Genomic DNA, 26,010 nt, shown 5'->3' with positions numbered 1-26,010 from the left:
TTAAGAATGACTTGGAATCTAAACGGTTAGAATTAGTTGAAGAGATGTTATGCACAAAAAAGAAGTGTTATGAGAAATTCTTTCTTTATGAGGTATTCTTCATCACTAGTATGTCAGTGAGACGTTTAAGTTCGAATTTCGATAATGACAAATTCGAACCAATTTATCTTCCTACTAAAATAAGTTTGAAATCTCGATAATGACAAGTTCGAACTAATTTATTTCCCTACTTTTTAGTGTAAATATTTTATTGTACTCCAAATAAACAACCCCCAACCATAACCTTCAGATTTTCCTTCGTTTTTCGTTTAACTGTGTTTTCATTTTAAAATGCAACCTTATCCTTCTTTCTTTCTTTTCTTTTGATTATACGATATTCTAAATTACTCTAATTTTATATAAAGACATTCAAGCTCGATTGAAAGGGTGCGAGGCAAACATTAAACAGTACAAAACCCCAAGGACCCCGGCGCCCCAAACACAAATGCAACACCCTAACTCCCGGTACCCGATCCGTAACCCTAATTCCTGGCACCCAATACCAGAACTCCGGAGGCAGACTACCGGGACTCAAATCTGGCATGGGACTCCGACTCCCGGAGCTGAGATACTAGCAGCCAATATTCCGACGACGGGGACACCAAAATAGTCATTTACTTATATATTACTTTCTTGTTATTTTGAATGTAATGAACTGTCGTTTGTAAAAACAAATTTACAAAATGAACAGGAAAAGTCTCTGCCAACAACATTTTCTCACAATTCTGATTTCTTTCTGTTCAATCAAATACCATTTCTTCTCTTTTATATATGTTCTTCCACTCAACAAAACTTAACAGAAAAATTACACATAGCCACAGGCAATACACTACAAATCGAATGATATAAAGAACGAAAAGAATGAATGCAAAACTTGAGTGCACACATCACACCATAAAGAGCGAATCACAAGGCGATTCATCCAAATCTTTACCAAACCTGCAACCTGTTTTCAATTTAACCCCGTCCTCAAACTGATCACCAGCGCAACATGGTTGTTGAGTGTGTTCATGGAAGAATGCGCACCGAGGTTTGTTTCTCCCACCTGAAACCTTTGGCTTACGCAGCAATTGGATCCTGCATTTGAGGGGAGAGACGCGATTATAATTTACAAATTTACGACAAAACATAACCAAGCATAAATTTACTTCATTTCTGGTTCGGATTATATACAGTTACCCTAAATAGTACGAGATTTGGTTGGAGACACAATTATTCCTCTTGCATTGAATAATTAGTTGAAGATTTAATTGCTTAATCATATATTTTTCAAAGGGGTAATGCCCTGGAGTCTCTAGCACATTTGAGCAAGGCATTACAACAGATACAGAGGGTAAGTCAATTCTTAAATTCAACCTAAAGAAAGATGGATACGGCTTTGTGGCCCTTTAAGGTTGGAAAAATTATGCGTATTATGTTTTAAATTAGAAAAAAACTGTGACTAAAGTACAAAATTACTGGCTCTCAGAACTCAACGTTTTTACCAAAACAGAAAAGCAATAATGTAAATAATACTGATAGATAAGTAAACACACCTTTGCCGTCAAGTTTGAGACAGCCATATGGAACTTTTCTCTGGTTTTTGTACCTGCAACCTGTCCTGCCTTTGCCACCTTACCAAAAGCACCATTTAGCCACGCTGCTCCAGCAGTCACATACCTGTCAGCACCACATAAGAGTTTGTCAACTAACATTCTCTTCTATTCTCATCTATCAATAGAGATGATTATGCTGTCATTTACACTATCAATTCTTTATTTGAGCAGCTATTGGCACTCCAAAACAGTCTTCCCGCACTCTTTCCTAGTGAAATAATAATAAAAGAGGAATGTAGGGTGACTTGTTTGGAGTGCTAATAACAATTCCCTTCTTTACTTTTATGTCACTTTTTAGGGGTGAGTCCATTATAGTAAAAACATGAAAATAGAACCATCAAACAAACACCAACATAGGAAAAACCAGTCCATGGAAAGAGGGTCAACAAAAAGTATTTTTTGGTACACACAGCGATGATGTTTCAGTCATCTATTAAAAGTAATTTGTGAAGAACAAGAAAATCAGAAATTGAACCTACAAACTGACTCTAAACAATCCAAAGAACCAAAGCGTTATGAGAATGAGTGCTACTTAAGTTAAAGATCCTGGTATATGTCAACAAATATATACTACCAAAGTTGTGGAACCCAACCTAGAAAAATTGAAAACGTGTGAAGACAACCGGGTTTGGTATACCCAATATCGGATTTTTATTTGTAGCACATACTATAGAAGTGGCCTATATGAGTATTTTGGTGTTTGAAGAATGTGTACCAAGCAAAAAAGGCTTCAAGTTAAACAAATGAACAATGTATACCACTGCCCTGGTTAATTTACAGACAATCCATTTTGCACTTTCACCTCATTCTTAATGAAGGCATGCAACAATTTACAGCAGAAAACTGCTAACTAGATTGACTATGGGCTCATATACCTGCTGGTTTTGACAGCTGACCCCGTATCATTCAATTTTCTCTCTGCTGCAAATATCGCTGCCATTGTTTTATCTGAGACATGAAGCCTCTGATCAACAGACTTCACTTTCTCATTAACCACGGAAATGCCTACTGTCAATTTCTCTGTAAGCCCCACTTTCCTGTCAAAGGAAATGACCTTCTCTGATGCACTTGCTGTCAACCGATGCTTTTCATCAAATGCTTTAGCCTTGTTCACGGCATCTTGTCCAATAGCCGAACCCTTTGCAAACATAGTGGTCACCACATCTTGTGCTTTATTAACATACACCCTGGTAGGGGAGCCAGTTTTATCCTGATACGAGAGAATAAAAATACCCTGAGCCCATAAACTAGGAAATATTTAAAAATAAGTCAACTGCTGAAGATGTTAGGAAACAGAGGTTTCAGCATAGATCACTTGGGTATTTGCTCATCCAAAAAATGAATGTGCTAGTAGATATTTTATAAGGCAGAAGGCTATGAAATTGGAAAAACGTATTCCATGTCAAGTCATTAATCCTTGTTTTCTAGTTATGTATTTTTTCTCATTCATACACTACAATGCCCTAAAAGAACAGAGAAATGACATACATGGCGAACCATGCATATAAACATAAGTTTTCATCCGTATTAAAGATCTTATTGGTGATGCAAGGTTTAAACCCCAATGTGGGATTTGACATTCTCAAGTTCTCAACAAACAATTTTTTCCATTTTCAGTAATTCTCTGATATCCACTGAAACTGCACTTAAATAACTATATATGTGAAGTTTTTAAACAGGTAAGATTCTTAATATCATAAAATATGTGGTGGTGTCATTGGCTACCTCAGCATCTAGTGAAATATTTTCAGCAGGAGCAACAGAATCAGCACTTACGACCATCCTAACCTCCTGCATGAATTGCACAAAATGAAATCCAAAGCTTTGGCTGTAGGAAAGAAACAAGATGGCAGACACTTTTAAATGAAGCTTACCTGCATCTCAATTGGTACATAATTTTGAACAGGAGAAATGGTCACGATCTGATCTACTATTGTTGCTCCCTGCAACCAAAACACGGTTTCCATTACATAGAGCCACAGAGCAGAAGATTCGTATTCACTGAAAATGACTCCCAAAACAAGTTAAAACCCACAAAACATTTAATTGAAGAATCTGCTTCTTCAGATGATGTCAAGGAAAGTAGTAGATGTCACACAAGTGAACTGAACATGCGACAGCCTTAGTTCAAGCATCTATAAAGAAATGGATTGTGTAAGTTACACTTCAAACAATTGAAATTTGTAAGATTGAACCAAAAACTAAGCATGAAATCAACAAGTAGCATGGAAAATCCCCTTCTCATAACTTTTTCCATTGACATATCACCATTTAAGATACCAGGGTTCTTTTAGTGCTTTTCAAAGCAACTCACATTGAGCATACAAATGAAAGCACAAAAAGCCTAGCTTGAAGCTAAAGAAAGTGCTCAATGCTCGCTTCCAAAAATTGCATTTTAATCAACTCAACAGACAACCTCTAAGGAAAACAAAGAAACAAGCATTGCTTATGAAGAAAATAATTATTACTTATTAGGCATTGACTTCAATTCCAAGAAATTGAAAAACAAATTTGAGAACAATACCGATAACAACAACGCGATTTCAAGAGCTTTGGGATCCTTGAAAGTAACAAATGCAGTCTTTGATTTCCCGGGCTCACTGCACAGACAACCAATTCAGAAACCAAGATTAACAACTGCAACAAAAGCTTACCACTAAGTCTTTTGCTCACTACATGCAAGAAAGACGATAAATTTTGAAACACATAACCGGGTTCCAGCATATATCAGATTATAAGTTCAAATTTTCATTTTTTTGGAAAATAAACTCAAGTCAAATACTTTTTTCTTCCATTTTCTCAAATTTTTAATGTAAGTATGCATGCATGTAAGTAAATACATATTTTCTTACTTAAGTTGACTCTACCCTTTTTACTTTATTTACCTTTCTTTCCCTCTGAAAATTACCGGGAAAATTAAGAAAAAAAAACCTTCTCTTCTTACATTGTATTTTCTCGGGAACCAAACAGAATGAAAACCCCAAATGTAAGTATAAAAAATCAAAAAACGAAATTTTTTACCGTTGGATCTGAATGCGTTCGATTTCCCCAGAGAAGGAGAAGAACTCGTGAATCTCTCTCTCGCTAGCTAGATCTGACAGTTGCTTTACTTGGACCGTCCTCGTCTGCCAAAAAATAAAATTCAAAATTAATTTCTAAAATTCACAAAATCTAAGTACGTAAAAGTAAAATTGTATCTTTAAGTAGGTTTGTTGGAAGACCTGCTGCTGCATTGTGAGTGTGAGCTTTGTGAAAGAGGGAAAGTCTTCTCCTTTCAGAAGAGTTGCTGGCGGCGGCGCCGGTGGTTGGTATAGCTAGGACTTGGGGGAGAAAAATTGAAGTGCCAACCACCAGACCAGACCAGACCAGAGAGAGAGAGAGAGAGAGAGAGAGAGAGAGAGAAGGAATGTATTTTTGTGGAGATGGGCAGCTTCACAACCATTTTCCTTAAATAACCCTGCTATCTTCTCAAATTTCTCTTTTATTGAACTTCCTATTTTGCCCTTTCGGCTTCATGATACGACACCATTTTATGTGCTTTTTAGTTTTTATTCTATTAATTGCTGTGATTTATTCTTTTTGCTCTTCACAGTTGATACAAAGGGAAGAAATAACAAAGCAAAGTCCCTGACAAGACTTTTCTTTTGGCCCAAGTCATTTTTTATGCAAAGAAATGGTAGCAATGATATTTCAATTTTAACTTAATTGAAATAATGGTTCTTTAACTAAAAATTTATGATCATTGATCTCTTAACTTATTAAAACATAGGCTATAATCTTTTTCGTCGATTCCATTAGAATTTTTGTCAATGGGCAAATATGGAAAACTAAATGAAAAAATTTTAGCAATGATTCCTCAACTTTAATCCAATTAGAGCAATGATCCCTTAATTTATCTAGTTGTACCATGATCCATACACCATAACTCATTTTAAAGGATGTTCTGACAGAGTTAAGGAAAAGTACTGTACCTGCACGTTTTAAGGAATTAAGTGACCAATGATCACGAATTTTTTATTAAAAGATAATTGTTCTAGTTAAGTTAAGTTGATTTACCATTGCTACAAATTCTCCTTTTTATGTCTCAGAGTTAAATGATGTTAAACTTTGAACTACAAGCTTTTTCTTGCAAGTAAAAAACATCTAATAATTAGCCAACTAATTAAATTAGTTTATTTAAAAAAATAAAAGAGGCATAAGTGTACTTGAAATCACCTTTCACATCAAATTCATTGATATTTCTTTTGATTAATCCTAGAAATGATAAGGGAATGGAGTAATATTGTGTTTTCGTTCTTCGGGGTCTCTAAATTGAGATCTCATTGCATAGATGAATGGAAAAATGTTTACCGGTATCGCATAAAGTTCACATCGATTATAATCAGAAATTTGCAATTTAAATGATCACGAGCATTTATCCTTTCATTTTATGTTGGACGATTAATTCCTCATTTCTTCAATAACGTTTGAGAAAGGGTTGTTGATGTGTCTATTGAAGACATCCTACTTGAAAGGAGGGAGTTAGCAACACATTTGGAGCTAGTTGAGTTCTCGTTGCTTTGCTTCTCTACGATGCAAAACAACGTACTCAGTAATTTTTTTTTGCAAATAAGAATCAATAAATTCATACATGAGAACATGTTCTTTTTTGAATGGTTGTTTAACATTCTTGCTTTTAATACAAATATTTATATTCGAATTTAACGAATAACTATCAAAATAAATTAACGTTTGACAAGAAAATGATTAAGTAAAAAAATTCAAACTTCTTATTTAGAATAAGTAGAAGGGAAGGTACATTTCTCTTTGTCAGACTATTTTATGAAGAAAAAGAAGGCTAAAAAGATGGGTAGTACAGTAAAAGGACAAAAGCATGTTATGATTCCTTTCTTGGTCAATGTGTGGTGCGTTCCAATTGGCCAAAACTGAAATTAGAGTCCGCGCGCCGAACGGGACCGGATGAGTTGGATGGACTTATCCATTTTTATTCTTAACTATTCTGCTATTTGTCTTAATCTTATGTTGGTTTGACCAACCTCTACTCTAACACACAGCTCGGATGCTACTTTTCTACTCTTCATATGAAAAAAGTTTTTCAGTCAAAATAGTCTCTAAAAGTGGCGTAATTTTTTCCTTTAATCTTTCAAAATCGATAGAAGTGATCTTTGAGTTTTTTATTGTAAATTATTCTGGTCATTCCGTAAAAAATCTATCAATATAATCGTTAAGTAAAGAGATTGGTTTGACAAAAATAAAAAAGGTGGTCACGTAGTTGTTCTTGTGATAAGTTAACAAGTATATTGACAGACTTTTCACGGAATGATCAAAAGTATTTACAAAGAGCAAATGCAAGAACCACTTCTATCGGTTTTCATTGAAGGAAGTAAAGTGAAAAGTTATATCAATCTCATTGACCATTTTGAATAAAAAAAATTATAAAATTGAAAATAACAAAGTCATATATTTATAAACAATAATGCGACCGAGTAATAATCTTGTTATTTGTAAATAAGAAGTTTCATGTTTGACTTAAGTGATAAATATTGATATTATGTTCGAACATAATCATAACTAATTCAGTGTGTGGGTTAACTCATTTCCCTTCGAGTAGAATATAATCAATGTATATAAAAAAGTGGGACGCTAGTTTCTTGTCACTGCCTGCTTATGCATTGAGGATAACACCAACACGAATATTTTTAAAGAGAATATGCTGCATGACATTCTTTATGTGCAAGCACTGTCTCAAAGACAGTAATAACATGCTTCCATGTTACAAAATTATTTTTCTGGTCAAAGGTAATTTCTTTACCAACAAACAGAAAACATAATTACATAAAAAGGTCCAAACACAAAATAAGCACACAACAAAATGAGACCCCAAAAGTAACCCCAAAGAGCCCAAAACAGAAAAACCCAAGAACACAATGGTAGAAACCAGCAACCAACGCCGCAACCCAACACCCAACAACTGCCTGAAATCAAGCCGAGCAGTATCCAAAAAGTGGAAGAACAAAAGACTCGATCGTCCTCCAAAGAGCACACTAGAAGTTGCAGCCACCAATTGAAGGACCAAATTAAGGAAGCTCGCGGGAAGAAGCAACCCACAAGCAACAGTGTCAACAAGGGCGCACGAATGGAAGGAGGTGGTGTGCATGACCAGCGGAGCCGGAACTAAACGAACCTTCCGAAAGAATCGCGAGGAAGATTAGTGGTTGCAAATCTAAAAGGTGGGATCGAGGAGAAACGGAAGGAGGATGGACGACAGAGAGGGAAAAAAAAAGGAAAAACAGAAAGGAGATGCAAAATCATAACTAATCACAAAACAAGCCAAATCTTGTGCTACATTGTATCAGCTAACTTCAGTGACTCCGTTGGCACGAAGCATGTCAAAGCAAGCTGATTACGATACAAAAGGCCTTGATGCAGTTAGCACACAACACTAATCAATATTGATATTGTCCGCGATCCAACCACACATTCAGTTTAATAGGTGTGAGATTTTACACATAATGTATCAATACAATAGAATTAGTAGTAGAATTGTTCAATATAACTTGTTAACGATAGATTTGTCAGATTAGATGTTAGATTAAAAAGTCGACATAGTTCGAACCCACACCGTAGTACAAGGGCAACATTTCTCTCCACCACTATGGTAAAAGATCACTTGCAATATAAGAGCAAATTAACTTCCTTAGATTTATGATGTGAGACATACTTCAACGGTTTCAAAACCATCCACATTAATCTTGAACGTGTTGGAAAATTTAGTATTATTCTAATATTAAATTTATTAATTGAATGAAAATTTTAAGTGATATTTTGGTGAAAAAAAATGTGTCTATCTTAATATGAAATTCAAATAAACAGTTGTCATTTTTTACTCTTCATGAATTGTCACATAATTTCCAAAGTAGTATCTCAACTTTTACAAATAGACAAGTCCCAATGTAGTCATGTATCGTTGAGTCCATATAAGTGGGTATTCAACAATTGTGTGATTTATTGGAATATCGTGATTTGAAGTGCTACTATTATAAAAATGTAGTCATTGTATTTTGAAAAACAAGCGCCAATCAACCACCGGTAAATAATGGGGCGTAAAATTATCTTAAGACGAAATCTCTAACATTTGCCTTCACCAACAATTTTTCAATATTTTCTATTTCACTTCCATGTACATGATTTATTCATTTACTATATGATTAAAATATAGAAACACTTTAATCTTGAACACACTGAATGGAAAATTATCGAAGATCGTGGGATGGTTGCTCCGGTTGATGGATTGAGGGCGTGATGTTTCCTCTTTGTACTCCAAAGCGAGAACACGCATGTTATTTTACTTTATATGCATGTGATGACCCTTGTCTTAATTTCCTTCAGACACCAGTATGCATGTTTCGACCATTCCATGGAGTTGGTCCCCAACAAAAAATATGCAAAAGGTCCGTAAGGGAGCCATCCAAAACACCACGAGTTTCGATACCACTTTGTATGCTATGTTAAATCACGATTTTGATATTCATGCATGCTCCACTTGGCTCCGAGGATATAGCTCAGTTGGTAAAGCTTCGCTGTTGCAATTGCATCATTAAGATTACGGGTTGGTTGTCTAATTGTTTAGGCAATAATGATAGTATCTTGTAACTGAACCGGTGACTTATTTTTTTTCTAGGGGTATTCATCCATCTTGTAAGTAAAAGATCTCATATTCTACTAGTATCAACGACAAAGTTAATACTTAAACCAAAAACTTACCCTACCACCCAATATCGTTATGTTAAAAAAGTAGAATTCAATAGTAACCACCAATTAAATTTCACTCATATATATGAAAACAAATAATTTTAGTAACAAGAACACTCTGTCTGACCCCTTTAGCACTTTTCCTAAACCCCAAATTTATGATCTCTCTCACCCTTGGCTGCCCTCTTGGCAATTATATCTTTTCCCTCTTTACACGTAAAGTCAAGGTTAGTTTAATTTTATTAGGTAATGTGGAATTTGATCTCTCTATTACTTAATCCAACACGATTCGATATCAAATTTTTAGAACAACGGTATAATGTTGAATTGCATCGAATTCAATTGGCTCATCCTCCAAAATAAAATAAATAAATGCCTAATTGTACTTCTCATGTATTATGAGACCAAAAAGCTTCTTGTTTAACTTTTTTAAAAGACGATAATCTACTCTAATTCATTTTCAATTATGGAAAAGTGGATTCAAACTCGTTGCATAAGGAGGAAACACATTAGTATCTCACGATAGTGCTAGTTGTATTTATACTTGTTTGTACCCGTTTTAGCACTATCAGCTTATGTATTCTAGACCGTTGGATGGAGAAACTGTTAAGATAACTTTCAATTGTTGTTGATAGATAATATTGTGGTTTTTAATCCCGATAAATATCTATTAACAGTTTAGTGGAATTATCTTGACGTTTTTCTATGCAAGATATAAGGATGAAAGAGTAGGGGTGTGCTTGTTGAAACTTACTCTTCGATCAAACCAAACCAATAACAGAAAACCATGAACAACGGAAGCACACTTTATTGATTGAATAAAGGAATACAAGAAAACTCACACATACAAACAGTTTTCTTGTCACATAAGTCTCTCACACACTATATCCACATTTTAACTATACCCTAACGTTAAGGACCCTTTTTATACTAAATCAAAACCTAATCCTAAACTGAGTTGGAATCCTAAACCTATCTGAAACTTGCGTCCAAGTTTCCCATACCTATTACAATTAGAACTCCCACACCAGTTAGGAACCCTTCTCGGATTCTATACCAACTTCTAACAAACTCCACCTTGGTAAGAACTCCGCCTCGAGACTTCTTCTGCTTCCATCGCTCCACCATTTTCAAGTATCAAACCTGTCTTACATGCACCAAACCCAGACAATGACTGAATTTTGATGCACCAACCACCTTTGTTAACATATCTGTAGGATTATCAGCTGAAGCAATTTTCTTTACAAGAATCTCGCCTTCAGCTATAATCTCCCGAACAAAATGATATCTTACATCTATATGTTTGGTTCTTGCATGATGCACTTGATACTTCGCCAAGTAAATAGCACTTTGACTATCACAATGCACATCTATCTTGCGCTGTTTAACTCCCAAATCTGCTATTAATCCCAGTGTCCAAATAGCTTCCTTAATTGCTTCTGCCATTGCCATATATTCAGCTTCTGTAGTTGATAAAGCAACAGTTGGTTGTAGAATTGATCTCCAACATATAGGACCATTCGCCATGGTAAACACATATCCTGTGGTAGATCTTCTTTTGTCTAAGTCACTAGCAAAATCAGAATCTACATATCCAATAGAGAACTTCTCGATTCCTTTATCATTCCGCTCAAAACAAATTCCCGTGCTTCTTGTTCCATGCAAATATCGCAGTATCCATTGAGCAGCTTCCCAATGCATTTTTCCAGGATTATGCATAAATCTACTTACTAATCCAACTGCATGAGCAATATCAGGTCGAGTACACACCATGACATACATCAACCCTCCAACCAAACTAGAATAAGGAATATCCTTCATCTTAGTCCTTTCTTCATCAGACTTAGGGCATAACTGCGTGCTCATCTTGAAGTGAGAGGCCAGAGGTGTACTTACAGGTTTGGTTTCATCACGGATGCCAAACTTGTGTAGCAATCTTTCCACATACTGTTTCTGTGATAAACACACCAGCCCTTTCTTTCTATCCCGTGTGATTTCCATCCCCAAAATTTTCTTTGCTTCGCCAAGATCTTTCATCTCAAACTCATTTTGCATCTGAGTTTTGAGTTTTGAGATTTCTGTTTGATCACTAGAGGCAATGAGCATATCATCTACATAAATCAGTAAATATACATATGTACCTTCCCTTGTTTTCTTGTGATATACACAGTGATCGTATTGGCTCCTAGTGTAGCCAAAATCCTTCATAACCTTGTCGAACCTCAAGTACCATTGCCTCGGTGATTGCTTCAAACCATATAGAGATTTGTTGAGCTTGCATACTAGATTCTCCTTTCCTTTCTCTTCGTATCCTTCTGGTTGACATATGTAAATTTCTTCAGACAAATTTCCATGCAGAAACGCAGTTTTTACGTCCAATTGTACTAATTCGAGATCGAACTGTGCCACCAGTGCTAGGAGGATTCGAATGGATGAATGTTTCACCACGGGAGAGAAGATTTCATTGTAATCTATTCCCTCTTTCTGAGCGTAGCCTTTTGCTACTAATCTGGCTTTAAACCTTACTGAACTTGCATTATTTATTCCATCTTTCTTTGCATACACCCATTTGCATCCAATGGCCTTTCTTCCCTTAGGTAGCTCCACCAAATCCCAAGTTTTGTTCTTCTTTAGTGACAACATCTCATCATCCATAGCTTCAAGCCAATTTTTAGCTTCTTTACTCCTTGATGCTTCTGTGAAATCTGTAGGGATGTCTACTTCGATTACTGGCAATGCGTAGGCTATACAGGAGACGCAATCTTTGAATTTAGCAGGAAGCCCAACCTCTCTTTTTCCTTTTCTCTTGGCGATACAATCTTCTTGATCTGGTACATCATTAATCATACTGTCCTCTTCTTGCTTTTCTTCTTGATCGACACTGATTTGACCCTCATTGTCGTGTTTGTCTTCATCTCTTGAATGTTCAGTTTGTTCTTTTGCTAGCTCCACCTCTTGCACAATCTTTCGATCTTCTCTTAGTTGCATATGGGTTTCATTAAACGTCACATTTCTGCTTATTACAACCTTCTTGAGTTCTGTACTCCACAATCTGAATCCCTTGACGCCACTGTTAAACCCTAGAAAGATAGCCTTCCTTGCTCTCAGGTCTAATTTATTTTCTTTCACATGGTAATACGCATCACACCCGAATACCCTTAGTCTGTCATAATCTTGAGCAATTTGTCCTGACCATACTTCCATTGGAGTCTTTCCGTTTAAGGCTGAAGAAGGAAGACGATTTAGAATGTGACATGCATAACTCAATGCTTCTGCCCAAAAACGTTTATGCAGTTTTGCTTGTGACAGCATACATCTGACATTTTCTAACAGTGTTCGATTCAACCGTTCTACAATTCCGTTCTGCTGAGGAGTTTCTCTAACACTGAAATGTCGTGTTATACCTTCCTTTTTGCAGGTTTCAAAGAAGGGATCAGACGTATACTCTCCCCCATTATCACTTCTTAAGACTTTCAATTTTTTCTCAGTCTTCCTTTCGACTGTGTTTTTCCATTCTAAGAAAATATCCAGCACCTCATGTTTGTGCTTCATCATATAAATCCATGCTCTTCGTGAATAATCATCAATGAAGGATACGAACCATCTCTTTCCTCCTAGGGATTCATTCTTCGCAGGCCCCCAGACATCTGAGTGTACATAATCCAGGATTCCCTCCGTTTGATGTATTGCCGTGCCAAAACTTACTTTGGTTTGTTTGCCAAGGATGCAATGTTCACAAAAATCGATCTTCCCACTTTTGGCTCCCTCTAGGACCCCTTGTTTAATCAATCCTTGCAATGCCTTGTTTCCCACGTGCCCTAGCCTCATATGCCATAGACAAGATGTATCTGATTGATCACTTGCTGCTACCATAGCCATCGGAGATTCAATAGTGGTGCCTTCTAACAAATAAAGCAAACCCCTTCTTGGCACTTTCATTATCACTAATGCTCCTCTTGCAACCTTCAATGTTTGTTTTTCTGAGTAGAATTTACAACCTTGATCTTCAAGAGTTCCAAGCGAGATTAAATTCTTCTTAAGATTTGGGACATATCTCACCCCTTGTAGCTCTCGGACTACACCATCATGGTGTCTGATTTTAACACTACCAATTCCTTTCGTTGCACATCGATTATCATCCCCCATATATACCATTCCAGTGAGGGTCTTGAACGAAGAAAACCAATGACGTTGAGAGGTCATATGATGCGTGCATCCAGTATCAAGCACCCAGTGATTCATATAATTTATTCCGTCTGATGCAGTTAGGGCACAGACGAAATCTTCATTGTTAGCCTCGACAATGTTTGCCTCTGAGTCTTCATATTTCTTCTCTTTGTTCTTGGCTTTGATTTTGGGACAATCCTTTTTCCAGTGCCTTTTCTCATGACAGAAGGCGCACTCATCTTTATCGAGAAACTTTCTGTTGCTTGAGGCACCTCTCGAACGAGACTTGCCTTTCTTCTTAGTTGCTGGTTTTCTTTCCTTTGATCTTCCTCTTACCATTAGTGCTTCGGAATTGTTTCTCTCTTGTCTGTCTAAATTGCGGACTTCATGATTCATCACTGCGCTTGAGATTTCATCAAACTTAAGAGTTTCTCTACCATAAATCCATGTCGTAACAAACGACTCGTAAGATTCAGGTAGGGAATTCATCAGAATCAACGCTTTATCTTCATCTTTGATCGTCTCTTCTAGGTTCAGAAGTTCAGTAATCATCTTGTTAAATTCTTCAAGATGGTCAATCATCTTAGTTCCTTCCTTGTACTGAAAACGATACAATTTACTCTTAAGATAAAGTCTGTTTTCTGCACTCTTCTTCAAGTACTTCGATTCCAACGTATCCCATAGTTCTCTAGCTGATGAGATATTCATTACACCATATTTTTGTGCTTTTCCAAGACATAGTCTAATCGTGGAACATGCATGTGCATTCAGCCGCTGCCATTCCTCCTTCTTCATTGTTATAGGCATGTCTTCAAGCACCACCAGTAAACCTTGTTGAATCAGTACATCCTTTACTTCGCACTGCCACATAGCGAAGTTATTTGTCCCAATGAATTTCTCGATCTCAAACCGAGCACTTTGCACCGAAGTCTTGGTTACCTCAGTACCCCTATCATCTCCACTTTCAGTTTTTGTCATCGTTTTGATTTGACCACGCAACCTATGGCTCTGATACCACTTGTTGAAACTTACTCTTCGATCAAACCAAACCAATAACAGAAAACCATGAACAACGGAAGCACACTTTATTGATTGAATAAAGGAATACAAGAAAACTCACACATACAAACAGTTTTCTTGTCACATAAGTCTCTCACACACTATATCCACATTTTAACTATACCCTAACGTTAAGGACCCTTTTTATACTAAATCAAAACCTAATCCTAAACTGAGTTGGAATCCTAAACCTATCTGAAACTTGCGTCCAAGTTTCCCATACCTATTACAATTAGAACTCCCACACCAGTTAGGAACCCTTCTCGGATTCTATACCAACTTCTAACAGTGCTATCCACACCTCTTGTTAATTTATATTCTTTGATCTTCTTCAACTCATTTGATTTGACAGTCAAAAATTACAAGAGTGTGAGAAGTAAAAAAGAGTGTAGATATCACACATCAACAAGGAGCCGTGAGTTGATATTAGCATGTGCTTTTATCCCATAAATCAAATGAATTTGGTCTTTTATGCAACCAATTTCTTTCTGAATTGATTCTGAGATAATTATAAGGGTATGGTCAAGGGAATCTAAAGTGGTGCTCTCTGACTCTACAATTCAGCAGACTTAGCATTCAAGGCATGCACGTCCCTACCAATAAAAAGTTGCATACAATGAAAAAAGGACCTTCAACTCAACACACAAATCAATGCTCTATATGAAACTCTCTCACATCCTTGAAAAAAAATATTAACCACTCCTCTAACACATCAGCACAAATTCAATTTGATTAAACATTGCTAGGTTGACAACCGGCGAAAGTGACAATTTGATTAAACAGCTCTGCAATTGTAGAATCAAATCGGCTTAGGAGTCTTGACAATTTGGTTAAACAACAAGCTCTCCTCTTTCAACTGGTTATTATCTCAAGTCTCTGCCGGCAAAGTATTTTTGATTCTTTCACCAAACGACAGTTGAACTATCTTTGTTATAAAAACACTCGTCTCTTTTGAGTATCTTTGCCCTTACAGTTTGATCCATAATCAATGCACTTACATTTTTACAAATATAGTTAAAGATGCCGAACCTGGTGATGAAGATTGAATTTAGTAGCAAAAGCATAACCTTGTATTCAGATTTTAGAACCCAGCTAAGAGCGTTCCTTATTCGGTTGAGTTCGCCTAATTAAGAAATCAGAAACACATTCCATCGTATACTGCTACACTCAGAAGTATTTGCCCCGCGAAGCTTGGTAGTGGCACACCTGCATCAACAATCAACCACATAAAAACGTAGTTAGTTCGTTAAATTACTCAACTTACGCATCACGTAAATTTTTGTAATTTAAGGTCGACAATACTTAAAATGGTACTTCTACAATGCTAAACGAAAAGAGAGACGGATGAGGCTGGAACGGACTTCAGAAAAGTTGCCAAAAAGTAGGTCGGTTCATAGTCATTGTCTAATAGGAATCCACCAACCTTTTGCTACAAAACAAATTTCACATGCTTCGTTTTCCGTTGGACTTCCACTTATATGAATAAATACACTGCTATCCAGCACTACCACTTAACAAAATTGGCATGCCCAAAAAGTGAAAAGAAAAATCCCTTCCTTGGGCTGCAAGTCATCCCTGCATTAATATGTAGTCTCTGCACTTCAATAACCAATCAAAAATAATGCTGGCCATGTCGACCCTCAGTTTTGAAACTGAATGCAGAGAGATTCATGGTTCTTGGGGACAGCTAAACCGATTGGCTCGAGCTTTGGCGAATCGAACGCGGCATGAGAGGCAACAGATTAGAGAAACTTACAAGTCAATCTATGGAGATGACTTGGTAAACAGACTCAAAGAAGCAGCTGCTGCTGGGATTTCACCAAAATTATGTGCTGCCTTGTCTATGTGGATGACTGAGCAGCACGAGCGTGATGCTGTCGTGGTCCGCGAGGCCCTTGATGATCAGAAAGGCAATACAAACTACAACGCGCTTGTAGAGATTTTTGTGGGTCGAAAATCAAGTCATATCCTTCTGATCAAGCAAGCATACTACAGAAGATTTTGGAGGCAGTTAGACCAAGATATCATCAACATCGAGCCTCCCAATCCTTACCAAAAGGTAATTATCATTAATTAAACCTCGTTATATAGTAATTAATGAAGCCTAAAAAATGAAACAACACAATGTTTGCATATTATTACACAACAGATACTGGTAGCATTGGTTGCATCACATAAGGCACACCATGCGGACGTTAGCCAACATATCGCGAAGGTGGACGCAAGGAGGCTTTACAAAACTGGGGAGGGGGGTTCCGGTCCCATAGAAGAAGCCGTTGTCTTAGAAATACTAAGTAAACGGAGTATTCCGCAGCTTAAGCTTACATTTTCGTGCTATAAACACATCTACGGACATGAGTATACAGAGGTAATTAATTAACTAATTAACAGTTAATTTCCAATCACAGTTTCACATTCTGCTCAGTTTTCTGGAGTTTTAAACAACAGCTTATTATTTTGTGTGCTGCAGTCCCTGAAAACCAGAAACTACGGAGAACTTGAAAATGCAATGAAAATGGTAGTACAATGCATCTACAATCCACCTGACTATTTCGCTACGGTAAATTACTGTTGTATTTATTTTTTGCTAAGTTTAATTCCTTGAGATTAAGAATTGGAGAAGATTAAACAAATTAATTAACTAGTTGAGCTAATTAGCAGATGTTGTATGCAAGCATGAAGGGGTGTATCAGCGACGAAGGTGCAGTGCGACGTGTGATGGTGAGCAGGGCAGAAGTATACTTGGATGAAATTAAAAGGGAGTTTAAGAAGAAGCATGGGATGGAACTGAGAGATGCAATCTGTGACAACATCCCGTCCGGCGACTATAGAGAATTTCTTGTTGCTTTGACGGTCTCGAAATCAAATGAATCTGTATAATTTATGTGTTGAAGCATCATCATTTTATATTTCAACAACTTGGGTTTTGTTTATTGGATTTATTGTTAGTTAAAGTACATTTTAAACTTAATCTAGCTAGTTATAGCACAAACATTGAATCAATTCCTACTATTACCTCTTAATTAATTTAAAATTGTAGTTATCACTAAGGATTGAAGACTTTTTTAATTGAACTAAAAATTAGGTGAGATTAGTCCCTTGATTCTAATTCACAAGACGCATTGTTCCAAATCTCGATCCCAAAGGAGAGAGGACCACAACAATTGGAGGTCCTCCCCCTTCCCTATTAAGAAAAATACATAGCTGCTATTTACGTTGTCCACCCAAGTTCACATAAGACGAGAAAGACTTTTGTCCGCCTGCTGTATACGACTCTAGACTCAATAAACGTGACCGGTGGATGGTGCCTCCGGTTGGGGAGAAGAATTTGCACTGAAAAAGTAATGGTCCTTGCGCCCGCCCTCTTTTTTCTTCAACCACTGTACATGTGTCATACATACATGCTTTAAATATCAATTGTTAACTACCACATAGTTGCTCAGTGTCAGAGATGCATTTCAGACCCGTATTTCAAACGGCACATCTTGAATTTAACTTCTGAGACTGGTAAATCACACAATCTTGACTGGAGAAGACTACAATGCATTTGTGAGTCTTCTCAGCCTCCAAAATAGTAGATTATCAAGGCAAGACACCAGCTGGTTCTATTTTTTAAGAAAAAAAGAAAGAATAAAGCACAAACACCACTCGTTAGTTAGACGACTTGAGTTATAATTTTCTTGACTACAAATCTACAACTTGTCTTTGAAGAGGTATAAGATAGGTCTTACGAGCTTCAGTCAATTGGTTTCTCACTTGTCACCTATATATACTTGAGTAGTAAAAATGTTTTTGAAAAACGACTCACATGCTCTTTAGGTGATACGTTTTTGCACTTGAATTTTTTCAAAAAATAATGAAGAGCACGAGTGCTAAAACACTAGTTCGGGTGGTAAATTATCAAAATTTATTGGGTGGTATATTTGCACACCCTTAATACTTCAGCGGGTGTTTGTGCAATTTTCTGTCAAATAATTTGGAGCCCGCTACGACGTCGTATACACAATAAAAGACAGGGTTTCAGAATTTGCGTGAAATACAGGTCAAGGTCAAATAGTTCCCAAATTTCGGCCCTTTTATTCCGTTTCGGCCGATAAATCCCTGAACCTCCCATAAACCCCACACTCCCGCCGCAGCTCACAGTGTCGCAGCCCTACTTCCGACGAGCAGCCAAACCCAGCAACTCTCCTTCACTCAAATGGACATTGATTCCGATTCCCAGAAAATCAATATCAAATCCCAGGAAGCAGGCGACCCGCCAGTTCCCATGGACTCTGAAAACTCGTCAGCCATCAAAGTACTCTCTCTCTCTCTCACCTTCTCTCTCATTCGCACACTAGGATTTGTTTGTCGAGTTCTTAACTATATTGGTTTTTGATTGAACCTGGATGAAGCTTTTTGTGTTTGATTTTGCTCAGAAGAATGATGGGAAAGAAAATGAGGAGCTTACTAATTCAATGAAGAAACTCCAAGTTGAGGAATCGTCTTCTGGATCAGGGCAGGCAGCAGTGTCCAACTTCAAGAGAAAACCGGTTATTGTAATCGTTGTGGGCATGGCAGGTAACTTCATCGAATTTGGTTGTTTTACTTGATGCATTTCGGTTCCTAATTTGGTGAAGAATTGTGTTATTAACTTACTATGTGACTACTCGAAGTTAAGCGATTCAAATGCGTTATGGGTTTTTACTTAGGGAGTGGCAAGACAACCTTTATGCATCGGTTGGTTTCACACACACATGAATCGAACATTCGTGGCTATGTGATGAATCTCGACCCGGCTGTGATGACTCTCCCGTTTGGTGCCAACATTGACATAAGGGATACTGTTCGGTACAAGGAGGTGATGAAACAGTTCAATCTTGGACCAAATGGTGGGATTTTGACTTCACTCAACTTGTTTGCTACCAAGTTTGATGAGGTAAAAAATTGCTTTTGAATTTTCACCTTAAATCATTTTGTTGACTAGAGCGTTTGGAGAGCCCTGTGAATGAGACACGGTGCCATTTTGTTACTATCATAACCCGTCTTCATAAGCATTCAGAGGAGTTTTGTATCACATGCATAGTACATCAGATTTTATGGTGATTTCATTCAATAACTTTGTATGTTGTATTGCATCGTTGGCTTGAGTACTGGTTCTAATTTTTCAAATTGTTTCCAAATGCATGGCGATTTTGGTTGGATCCATATGACTAAGCTCTTAATGTGGTTCTTGTAACTCATGTTTTCTTATTTGCTTCATTCTTTTTCTCTCATTTAATAAAAAATGAAATTGTCATCATCGTCTAAATTTTCAGGTTGTCTCTGTCATTGAGAAGCGAGCGGATCAGCTTGATTATGTTCTTGTGGACACTCCCGGTCAGATTGAGATATTCACTTGGTCGGCTTCTGGTGCTATCATCACAGAAGCATTTGCTTCAACATTTCCCACTGTAATCGCGTATGTGGTAGATACGCCTCGTTCAGCTAGTCCAGTTACTTTTATGAGCAATATGTTGTACGCTTGCAGTATCCTTTACAAGACAAGGCTGCCTCTTGTGTTGGCATTCAACAAGATTGACGTTGCTCAACATCAGTTTGCTTTGGAGGTATGTTTACAGTTTTAGATGTAAGTGCAGGCAGGAGAGTGCATGCAGACATAGACTGATACACATATACATAAACACTTTAATGACATACTCGCATCGCTGAAGTGCTTGAATATGGTGTGTCTGCTAGCTTTTAGGGTAAACCGTAAGTTAAGTCAGTTGGCCATAATATAAGCAGTAGATGGTTCCAGGAATATATTGCTCGGGCCTAGCGGTAGAATCTGTCTCAAACTCAGGTGGTTTATAGTTATTTAAGTTTAAAATACCAAACGAATGTAGAGATTGTGCAACAATTCTTTTAGGGGGCAGTATGTCATACGAAACTCTAGTAGTGACAGGTAGCAGAGCATAAAACAATCTCGGCGATTAGATTATGCCATTTTTCGAGTAGACTAGCTCTGTTCAACCTTATTGTGATTCAAGTGTTGGAATACCATTTTTATATGTCCAGATTTAAGTAGCCTGATGGAAATAATTTCAAAATTTATATAGAAGAATAGTAGTTCAATGTATTTTGTTTTTGGAATACTGCATTTTTTCTCTTCCTATTTTGACTCTGTTCATCTAAATTACTGTGATGCACTTAAGTTTCAGCAGTTCTACTATTTTTGCTGTAATCTCAAACAAGTAAAACGTGTTCTTTGATTATTATTATTTTTTTTTTTTTTTGACTTTCTTTGTCCTGAAAACTGCTGTGTTCACGCAGTGGATGGAGGATTTTGAGACATTTCAAGCAGCGGTGAGTGCAGATAGTTCATACTCTTCAAATTTGGCTCAGAGCCTCTCCCTTGTGTTGGATGAATTCTATAAGAACTTGCGGTCTGTTGGAGTGTCTGCGGTTACTGGTGCTGGAATGAAGGATTTCTTTAACGCCATTGAAACAAGTACTGACGAATACATGGAAACTTATAAGTAATGCATGAACTTCAAGAACCTACCTTCACTTTATGCTATAATGCCAGTGGGAATATGTCTATGATGTAGGCCATGATTATGTATATATTTGATCTAGTTTTAACAATTTCCTGCTTCTTATTGCTTCTGTAGGGCTGATCTGGACAAGAGACGGGCAGAGAAGCAACGATTAGAGGAGGACCACAGAAAGGAGAACATGGAGAAGTTAAGGAAGGATATGGAGAAATCCAGGGGAGAAACTGTGGTCTTGAGCACCGGTTTGAAGGACAAAGATGAGAGGGGTAAAGCCATGATGGATGAGGATGAAGAAGATGAAGTTGAAGAGGAAGATGAGGTTTTTTCTGAAGATGAGGAAGGTATAGATGAAGATGAAGACGAAGAGGTTGGCAGGTTCTCATTTTAGTGATGCTTCGTTGCTGGCAGATGTTTTTTGGATTGTAAAGTATTAACTCACTAGTTATTAGTTACCAAGGGAATGGATGCCGATGCTATCACTTGGGGGTGGACGTTGGTAAAGGAGTATTTTTTTCATCAATTTGTTTGGATGTAAACTTTGTTGGTGAAAATGCAATGAAATTGGTTGTACAATGCATGTATAACCCATCTAGCTATTTTGCTACGACAATCGTGATTAAAAAAATAAACGGTTCTGATTGTTGATAGCAATTATACGCTTTGCTTCCTTGTCGTCAAAAGAACCTTTTTTCACAGTTCACTATAAAGCCTATAGCTGATGATGTGCTTTGGAAGTATTAGCATATGCTTGACATCTTAAGGTTGAAGAAATTATTGCCTCAAATTCAATGCAGGAACAAGAATACTTGCGAAAAGTAAACAAAAAATAAAGAAATCGAATCATTCTCTTATGACAGGAAACCCAGAAGAAACCTTTCAGGCTATAGCTACCTTGTTCCCAACCCTTTCAGCATGTATATATAAGATGAGAGAAAGAGAGGCCTTCATATATTCCTTTTGCATTCCCTTCAACTGAAACCCTAAAAGAGAGAAAAAATATATATATTTCTCTCCAATGGAAACCAAACCTGCAGCACAGCATGAACAGCGTTATGATGATTTTAAACCGCGTTGCCAATGGAAGCAGGAAGGAACTAAAATTCTTGAAGTTCGTCTACCAGGTATTACCAGGTCAAATCGAATTTTGGCTAAATATCGAGTCCTTTTGTTATGCATCAATGTATAGTAAACATTGCCTTTCAAGTGACTTCTATTCACTGGTTAAATTTCATGAAATTCTTAGCGCATATCTAGCTGTGTGTTAAATTCAGTAATGCATGCAATACTAGAATTTTTGTTAAATGTGTGATCTAGATTCACAGTCTAACTATGAGCTTGTACATGCGATATGTAATCATGACAATTGTCTGACAACATAAGTTTGGCAACTGGCAAGAGACCGAGTTTCGTTTCATCTTCTCTTACGTACTTTTTGATTCACTTGTTGATGCATGTATACAGGTTTCAGAAGACAAGATATTAGAATTCAAAACTGCACGAAGTTGGGCACTCTAACCATCAGCGGAGAGCAACCTAGGGTTGAAGAAACTAAATCTGCTGCTTTACCCAGACGCTTCAGGAAAGAGATCAAAATTTCTAAAAATTTTAATACGGACGGAATCAGGGCTAAGTTTTGCGGTGAAATTCTTTCCATAACTATTCCAAAGGAAGCTCAGCATTCTGCATGGTCGTCGGTTAGTGACTACCTAGTTTGTTTAAGAAGCAAAGTTTCGAGGCCAAGACTGAGCAAGAAGACGGCTGTGACGGCGGTGGTGATTGTTTTGGTCGTGGCTCTGGGAGTTTGTGCAGTATCTAGATTTCCAATGTCAACTTGGTCCCTGATGCCTTTGATCAAGTTCCCTGAATGCCTTTGTGGCAATACTAGCAAGCACCGTTGAAAACTGTAATCAATTATAATCATAAAGTAATACCAAATACATAAACCACACATTATGTATATGATTTAAAAGATTCAGGAAAATATGGCTATATGAGAATTAATTTATAACCTATACTTGCTCTTTTGTTATGGAGTAAAAACCTATACATTTATCCTGTTCAAATAACTATATGAGGGTTAACTTATATCGAAGGGGGAAAGTTTAGAATAGAAATGGCTATGTTTCTGGCTCCGTTATGCTATGCATCAGTTGGTGTTGTTAACTCCATTTGTACTCACACTGAGTATTTACTGTAACAAAACTGCGACTATCTTTTCACCTATGTATTACTAATTAAGGAGAGCAAAGAGGCTTGTAGATAACGGTTAAGAGCATTTATCTTTGCAGCCGAAGTCTTGTATATACAAGAAAACTATTATTAAGGAAGAAGTTTAGAAATCGAGTCTGTATTTAACACACAATTGCAAGCATAGAAGCTTAGGACTGCAAATACATGGGAAATAATGACGAATCCTATCGTTAGATCCTTTGAAGCTGAATACACTTCTATTTAACTACAAAATGTTAGAAAGGCGCATCAGCTAGCTAAGATTCTATGCATGCCTTGTTTTAAAGGAATGCAAAGACAGAAAGCAAGATATATAAAGGTTAGGATATTAGACAAACTAAGGAACAATTCTCGATCTTTGTAGATCGACCAAGCCTACAAGAAACCTGTAAAGAACGTTATATGTTCTTACGAGGATTTATGCCTTATTGCAAGTTCCCTAAAGAGGATCGAATCGACATTTACCAGATTCCTCCCCATGGTACTCTTCTGTTTCATGTTCTTTGTTTTGTTATTTTTTTTACATATGAAAAAGATACAAAGATTATGTTTGTACAATCCATGTATAATCCAACTATTTCGCTATGATAATTGTGATTATATTTGTGAGTATAAGTTTAATGAGTGTAATTTCTTGAAGAACGTCTGATCAATTCTTATTAGCTACCTTACTCTGGTTCACAAAGGTGCACAGTAGCAACCCTCTCGGCGGACAGAGGATCATAACACTCGGAGGGCCTTTCCTCATCCGAATTGCGTATCAAATTTTCATCATACACATCACAACCAAAATAGTTCATTTCTTACGTCATATAATTTAAAGATCATCTCTCAAAAAATTAACTTAATAAAACAGTTTGATATAGTTAAAATCCTCATGAGGAACCGTCAATTTGTTGATAATGGCTAAATGATCCCTAATTTGATTAATTTTTAAAGAGATGCTATTAAATAGTTATTGAGAAATTGAACGGTTCTAATTGAAGATTGTTCATAGCAATTATACGCTTTGCTTCCTTGTCGGCAAAATAATTTTTTTCCACAGTTCAGTATATACGCTTTGCTTCCTTGTCATCAAAATAACTTTTTTCCACAGTTCAGTATAAAGCCTTTAGCTGATGGTGTGCTCTGGAAGTAGTAGCATATGCTTGATATCTTAAGGATGAAGAAATTATATCAATGCAGGAACAAGAAAACTTAAGAAAAGTAAAAAAAAAACAAAGAAATCGAATCATTCTCTTTTGAAAGGAAACCCAGAAGAAACCTTTTAGGCTATACCTACCTTGTCCCCAACCCTTTCAGCATGTATCTATAAGATGAAAGAAAGAGAGACCTTCATGTATTCCTTTTGCATTCCCTATTGAAACCCTTAAAGAGAGAAAAGAATTATTCATCACCAATGGAAACCAAAACTGCAGCACAGGATGAGCAGTTTTATGAGGATTTTGAACCGTTTTGCCAATGGAATAAGGAGGAAGGATTTAACATTCTTGAAGTACATCTACCAGGTATTACTAGATCAAATTGATTTTGACTAAATATCGAGTCCTTCTGTTATGCATCAATGTATAGTATACATTGCTTTTTAATTGACTCAGATTCGCCAGTTAAATTTCATGAAATTCTCAGCGCACATCTAGTTGTGTGTTAAACTCAGTAATAATACATGCTATACATTGACTCCGCTAGAATTTTTGTTAAATTGTAGTCAAGATTGACAGTCTAAATATGAGCTTGTACATGCAATGCGACAATGTGAACATGACAATTGTTTGGCAAGAGACCAAGTTTCCTTTCATCTTCTCTTACGTAATTTTTGTTTTTCTCGTTGATGCACGCATGCAGGTTTCAAAAGACAAGATATTAGAGTTCAAATCAACAATTTGGGCATCCTAAACATTAGCGGAAAGCAACCTAGGGCTGAAGAAACTACATCTGCTTTACCCAGCCGCTTCTGTAAAGAGATTAAAATTTCTAAAAATTGTACTACGAACGGAATCCGCGCTAAGTTTTCCGGTGGAATTCTTTCCATAACTATTCCAAAGAAAGCTCAGCATTCTAACGCATCAGCTGGATCACACGGGGCAGATAATGCTGCATGGTCGTCAGTTAATGACTACTTAGTTTGTTTAAGAAGCAGAGTTTTGAGGCCAAGACTGAGCAAGAAGACAGCGGTGGTGGTTATTCTGGTCATGGCGCTGGGAGGTTATGCAGTATCTAGATATACAAAGTCAGCTAGCTCCCTGAATGCCTTTGATTTGAGGGAACTTCCATCAGATCAAGTTCCATGAATGCCTTTGTAGCAATACTAGCAAACTAGCAAGTACCGTTGAAAAACTGTAATAAATTATAATCACAACACCGTATGTACCAATTAACCGAATAAAGTAATACCAAATACAAAAACCACACACAATATTAAAATTAAAAGATTTAAGAAAATATAGCTTGTGAAATAAAGAGCGGCACTTATAGATGGGGTAGTGTTATTGACACTCCAAAAATCTCATTCTCTACTTCTCACAAGTGTATTTTTCTTTCTAAATATAGAAAGTTTGGAGTGTAGAATGAGAATTTTAGAGTGCCAATAATAATTCCCTACAGATATATATTTTTTAAAATGACTAGTTGGTAGCTTCGCCACCACAATC

The 26,010-nt window shown here is 36.8% G+C and overlaps 5 protein-coding genes across 11 annotated transcripts; 4 read left to right on the top strand and 1 right to left on the bottom strand.

The window, feature by feature from the left end:
• Positions 1-740: 740 nt before the first annotated feature.
• LOC137745942 (RNA binding (RRM/RBD/RNP motifs) family protein) lies at positions 741-5,095 on the bottom strand. Its single transcript, XM_068485975.2, has 8 exons — positions 4,856-5,095; positions 4,656-4,759; positions 4,159-4,234; positions 3,509-3,577; positions 3,360-3,425; positions 2,510-2,844; positions 1,575-1,698; positions 741-1,116 (listed from the first exon to the last, which is right to left on the bottom strand). Exons 1-8 carry the CDS (start codon positions 4,865-4,867, stop codon positions 1,099-1,101), a joined length of 804 nt encoding a protein of 267 aa, XP_068342076.2. The 5' UTR covers positions 4,868-5,095; the 3' UTR covers positions 741-1,098.
• An 11,024-nt stretch (positions 5,096-16,119) lies between these two features.
• LOC137744087 (uncharacterized) lies at positions 16,120-17,545 on the top strand. 2 transcript variants are annotated; one of them, XM_088681659.1, is made up of 4 exons: positions 16,120-16,671; positions 16,762-16,980; positions 17,083-17,172; positions 17,295-17,545. In XM_088681659.1, the coding sequence occupies exons 1-4, from the start codon at positions 16,234-16,236 to the stop codon at positions 17,490-17,492; spliced, it is 945 nt and encodes a 314-aa protein (XP_088537785.1). In that variant the 5' UTR covers positions 16,120-16,233; the 3' UTR covers positions 17,493-17,545. The 2 variants fall into 2 exon arrangements, with proteins under 2 accessions (XP_088537785.1, XP_088537784.1); XM_088681658.1 differs by having other exon boundaries at positions 16,123-16,671; positions 17,274-17,545.
• A 1,063-nt stretch (positions 17,546-18,608) lies between these two features.
• On the top strand, positions 18,609-21,740 carry LOC137745782 (GPN-loop GTPase QQT2). 6 transcript variants are annotated; one of them, XM_068485795.2, is made up of 6 exons: positions 18,609-18,909; positions 19,034-19,172; positions 19,304-19,530; positions 19,910-20,200; positions 20,907-21,112; positions 21,248-21,740. In XM_068485795.2, exons 1-6 carry the CDS (start codon positions 18,811-18,813, stop codon positions 21,516-21,518), a joined length of 1,233 nt encoding a protein of 410 aa, XP_068341896.2. In that variant the 5' UTR covers positions 18,609-18,810; the 3' UTR covers positions 21,519-21,740. The 6 variants fall into 6 exon arrangements, with proteins under 6 accessions (XP_068341896.2, XP_068341895.2, XP_088537783.1 ...); XM_068485794.2 differs by having other exon boundaries at positions 18,644-18,909; positions 19,031-19,172; XM_088681657.1 differs by having other exon boundaries at positions 18,653-18,909; positions 19,007-19,172.
• Positions 21,741-22,072: 332 nt separating this feature from the next.
• LOC148692595 (uncharacterized) lies at positions 22,073-23,142 on the top strand. The gene is made up of 2 exons (XM_088681653.1): positions 22,073-22,251; positions 22,592-23,142. The coding sequence occupies exons 1-2, from the start codon at positions 22,146-22,148 to the stop codon at positions 23,026-23,028; spliced, it is 543 nt and encodes a 180-aa protein (XP_088537779.1). The 5' UTR covers positions 22,073-22,145; the 3' UTR covers positions 23,029-23,142.
• A 1,552-nt stretch (positions 23,143-24,694) lies between these two features.
• LOC137744673 (uncharacterized) lies at positions 24,695-25,801 on the top strand. The gene is made up of 2 exons (XM_068484444.2): positions 24,695-24,867; positions 25,205-25,801. The coding sequence occupies exons 1-2, from the start codon at positions 24,759-24,761 to the stop codon at positions 25,648-25,650; spliced, it is 555 nt and encodes a 184-aa protein (XP_068340545.2). The 5' UTR covers positions 24,695-24,758; the 3' UTR covers positions 25,651-25,801.
• The last annotated feature ends 209 nt before the right edge of the window (positions 25,802-26,010 follow it).

Source organism: Pyrus communis, chromosome 12 (genome assembly GCF_041283825.1).
Source record: "Pyrus communis isolate YQ-2024b chromosome 12, ASM4128382v1, whole genome shotgun sequence".
NCBI lineage: Eukaryota > Viridiplantae > Streptophyta > Magnoliopsida > Rosales > Rosaceae > Pyrus > Pyrus communis.
The sequence above is the reverse complement of the archived record's forward strand: the minus strand, read 5'-3'. Positions and strand labels throughout refer to the sequence as shown.

Coding starts and splice junctions, on each gene's coding strand:
- LOC137745942 (XM_068485975.2), bottom strand. Junction 4,235..4,655: donor GAACGCATTCAGATCCAACG/GTAAAAAATTTC, acceptor TTGTCTGTGCAG/TGAGCCCGGGAAATCAAAGA. Junction 3,578..4,158: donor AAATCGCGTTGTTGTTATCG/GTATTGTTCTCA, acceptor TTTTGGTTGCAG/GGAGCAACAATAGTAGATCA.
- LOC137744087 (XM_088681658.1), top strand. CDS start 16,234: ATGCTGGCCATGTCGACCCTCAGTTTTGAAACTGAATGCAGAGAGATT. Junction 16,981..17,082: donor ACGGACATGAGTATACAGAG/GTAATTAATTAA, acceptor TGTGTGCTGCAG/TCCCTGAAAACCAGAAACTA. Junction 17,173..17,273: donor CACCTGACTATTTCGCTACG/GTAAATTACTGT, acceptor GCTAATTAGCAG/ATGTTGTATGCAAGCATGAA.
- LOC137745782 (XM_088681654.1), top strand. CDS start 18,811: ATGGACATTGATTCCGATTCCCAGAAAATCAATATCAAATCCCAGGAA. Junction 18,910..19,006: donor AAAACTCGTCAGCCATCAAA/GTACTCTCTCTC, acceptor ACCTGGATGAAG/CTTTTTGTGTTTGATTTTGC. Junction 20,201..20,906: donor AACATCAGTTTGCTTTGGAG/GTATGTTTACAG, acceptor GTGTTCACGCAG/TGGATGGAGGATTTTGAGAC.
- LOC148692595 (XM_088681653.1), top strand. CDS start 22,146: ATGGAAACCAAACCTGCAGCACAGCATGAACAGCGTTATGATGATTTT. Junction 22,252..22,591: donor TCTTGAAGTTCGTCTACCAG/GTATTACCAGGT, acceptor GCATGTATACAG/GTTTCAGAAGACAAGATATT.
- LOC137744673 (XM_068484444.2), top strand. CDS start 24,759: ATGGAAACCAAAACTGCAGCACAGGATGAGCAGTTTTATGAGGATTTT. Junction 24,868..25,204: donor TCTTGAAGTACATCTACCAG/GTATTACTAGAT, acceptor GCACGCATGCAG/GTTTCAAAAGACAAGATATT.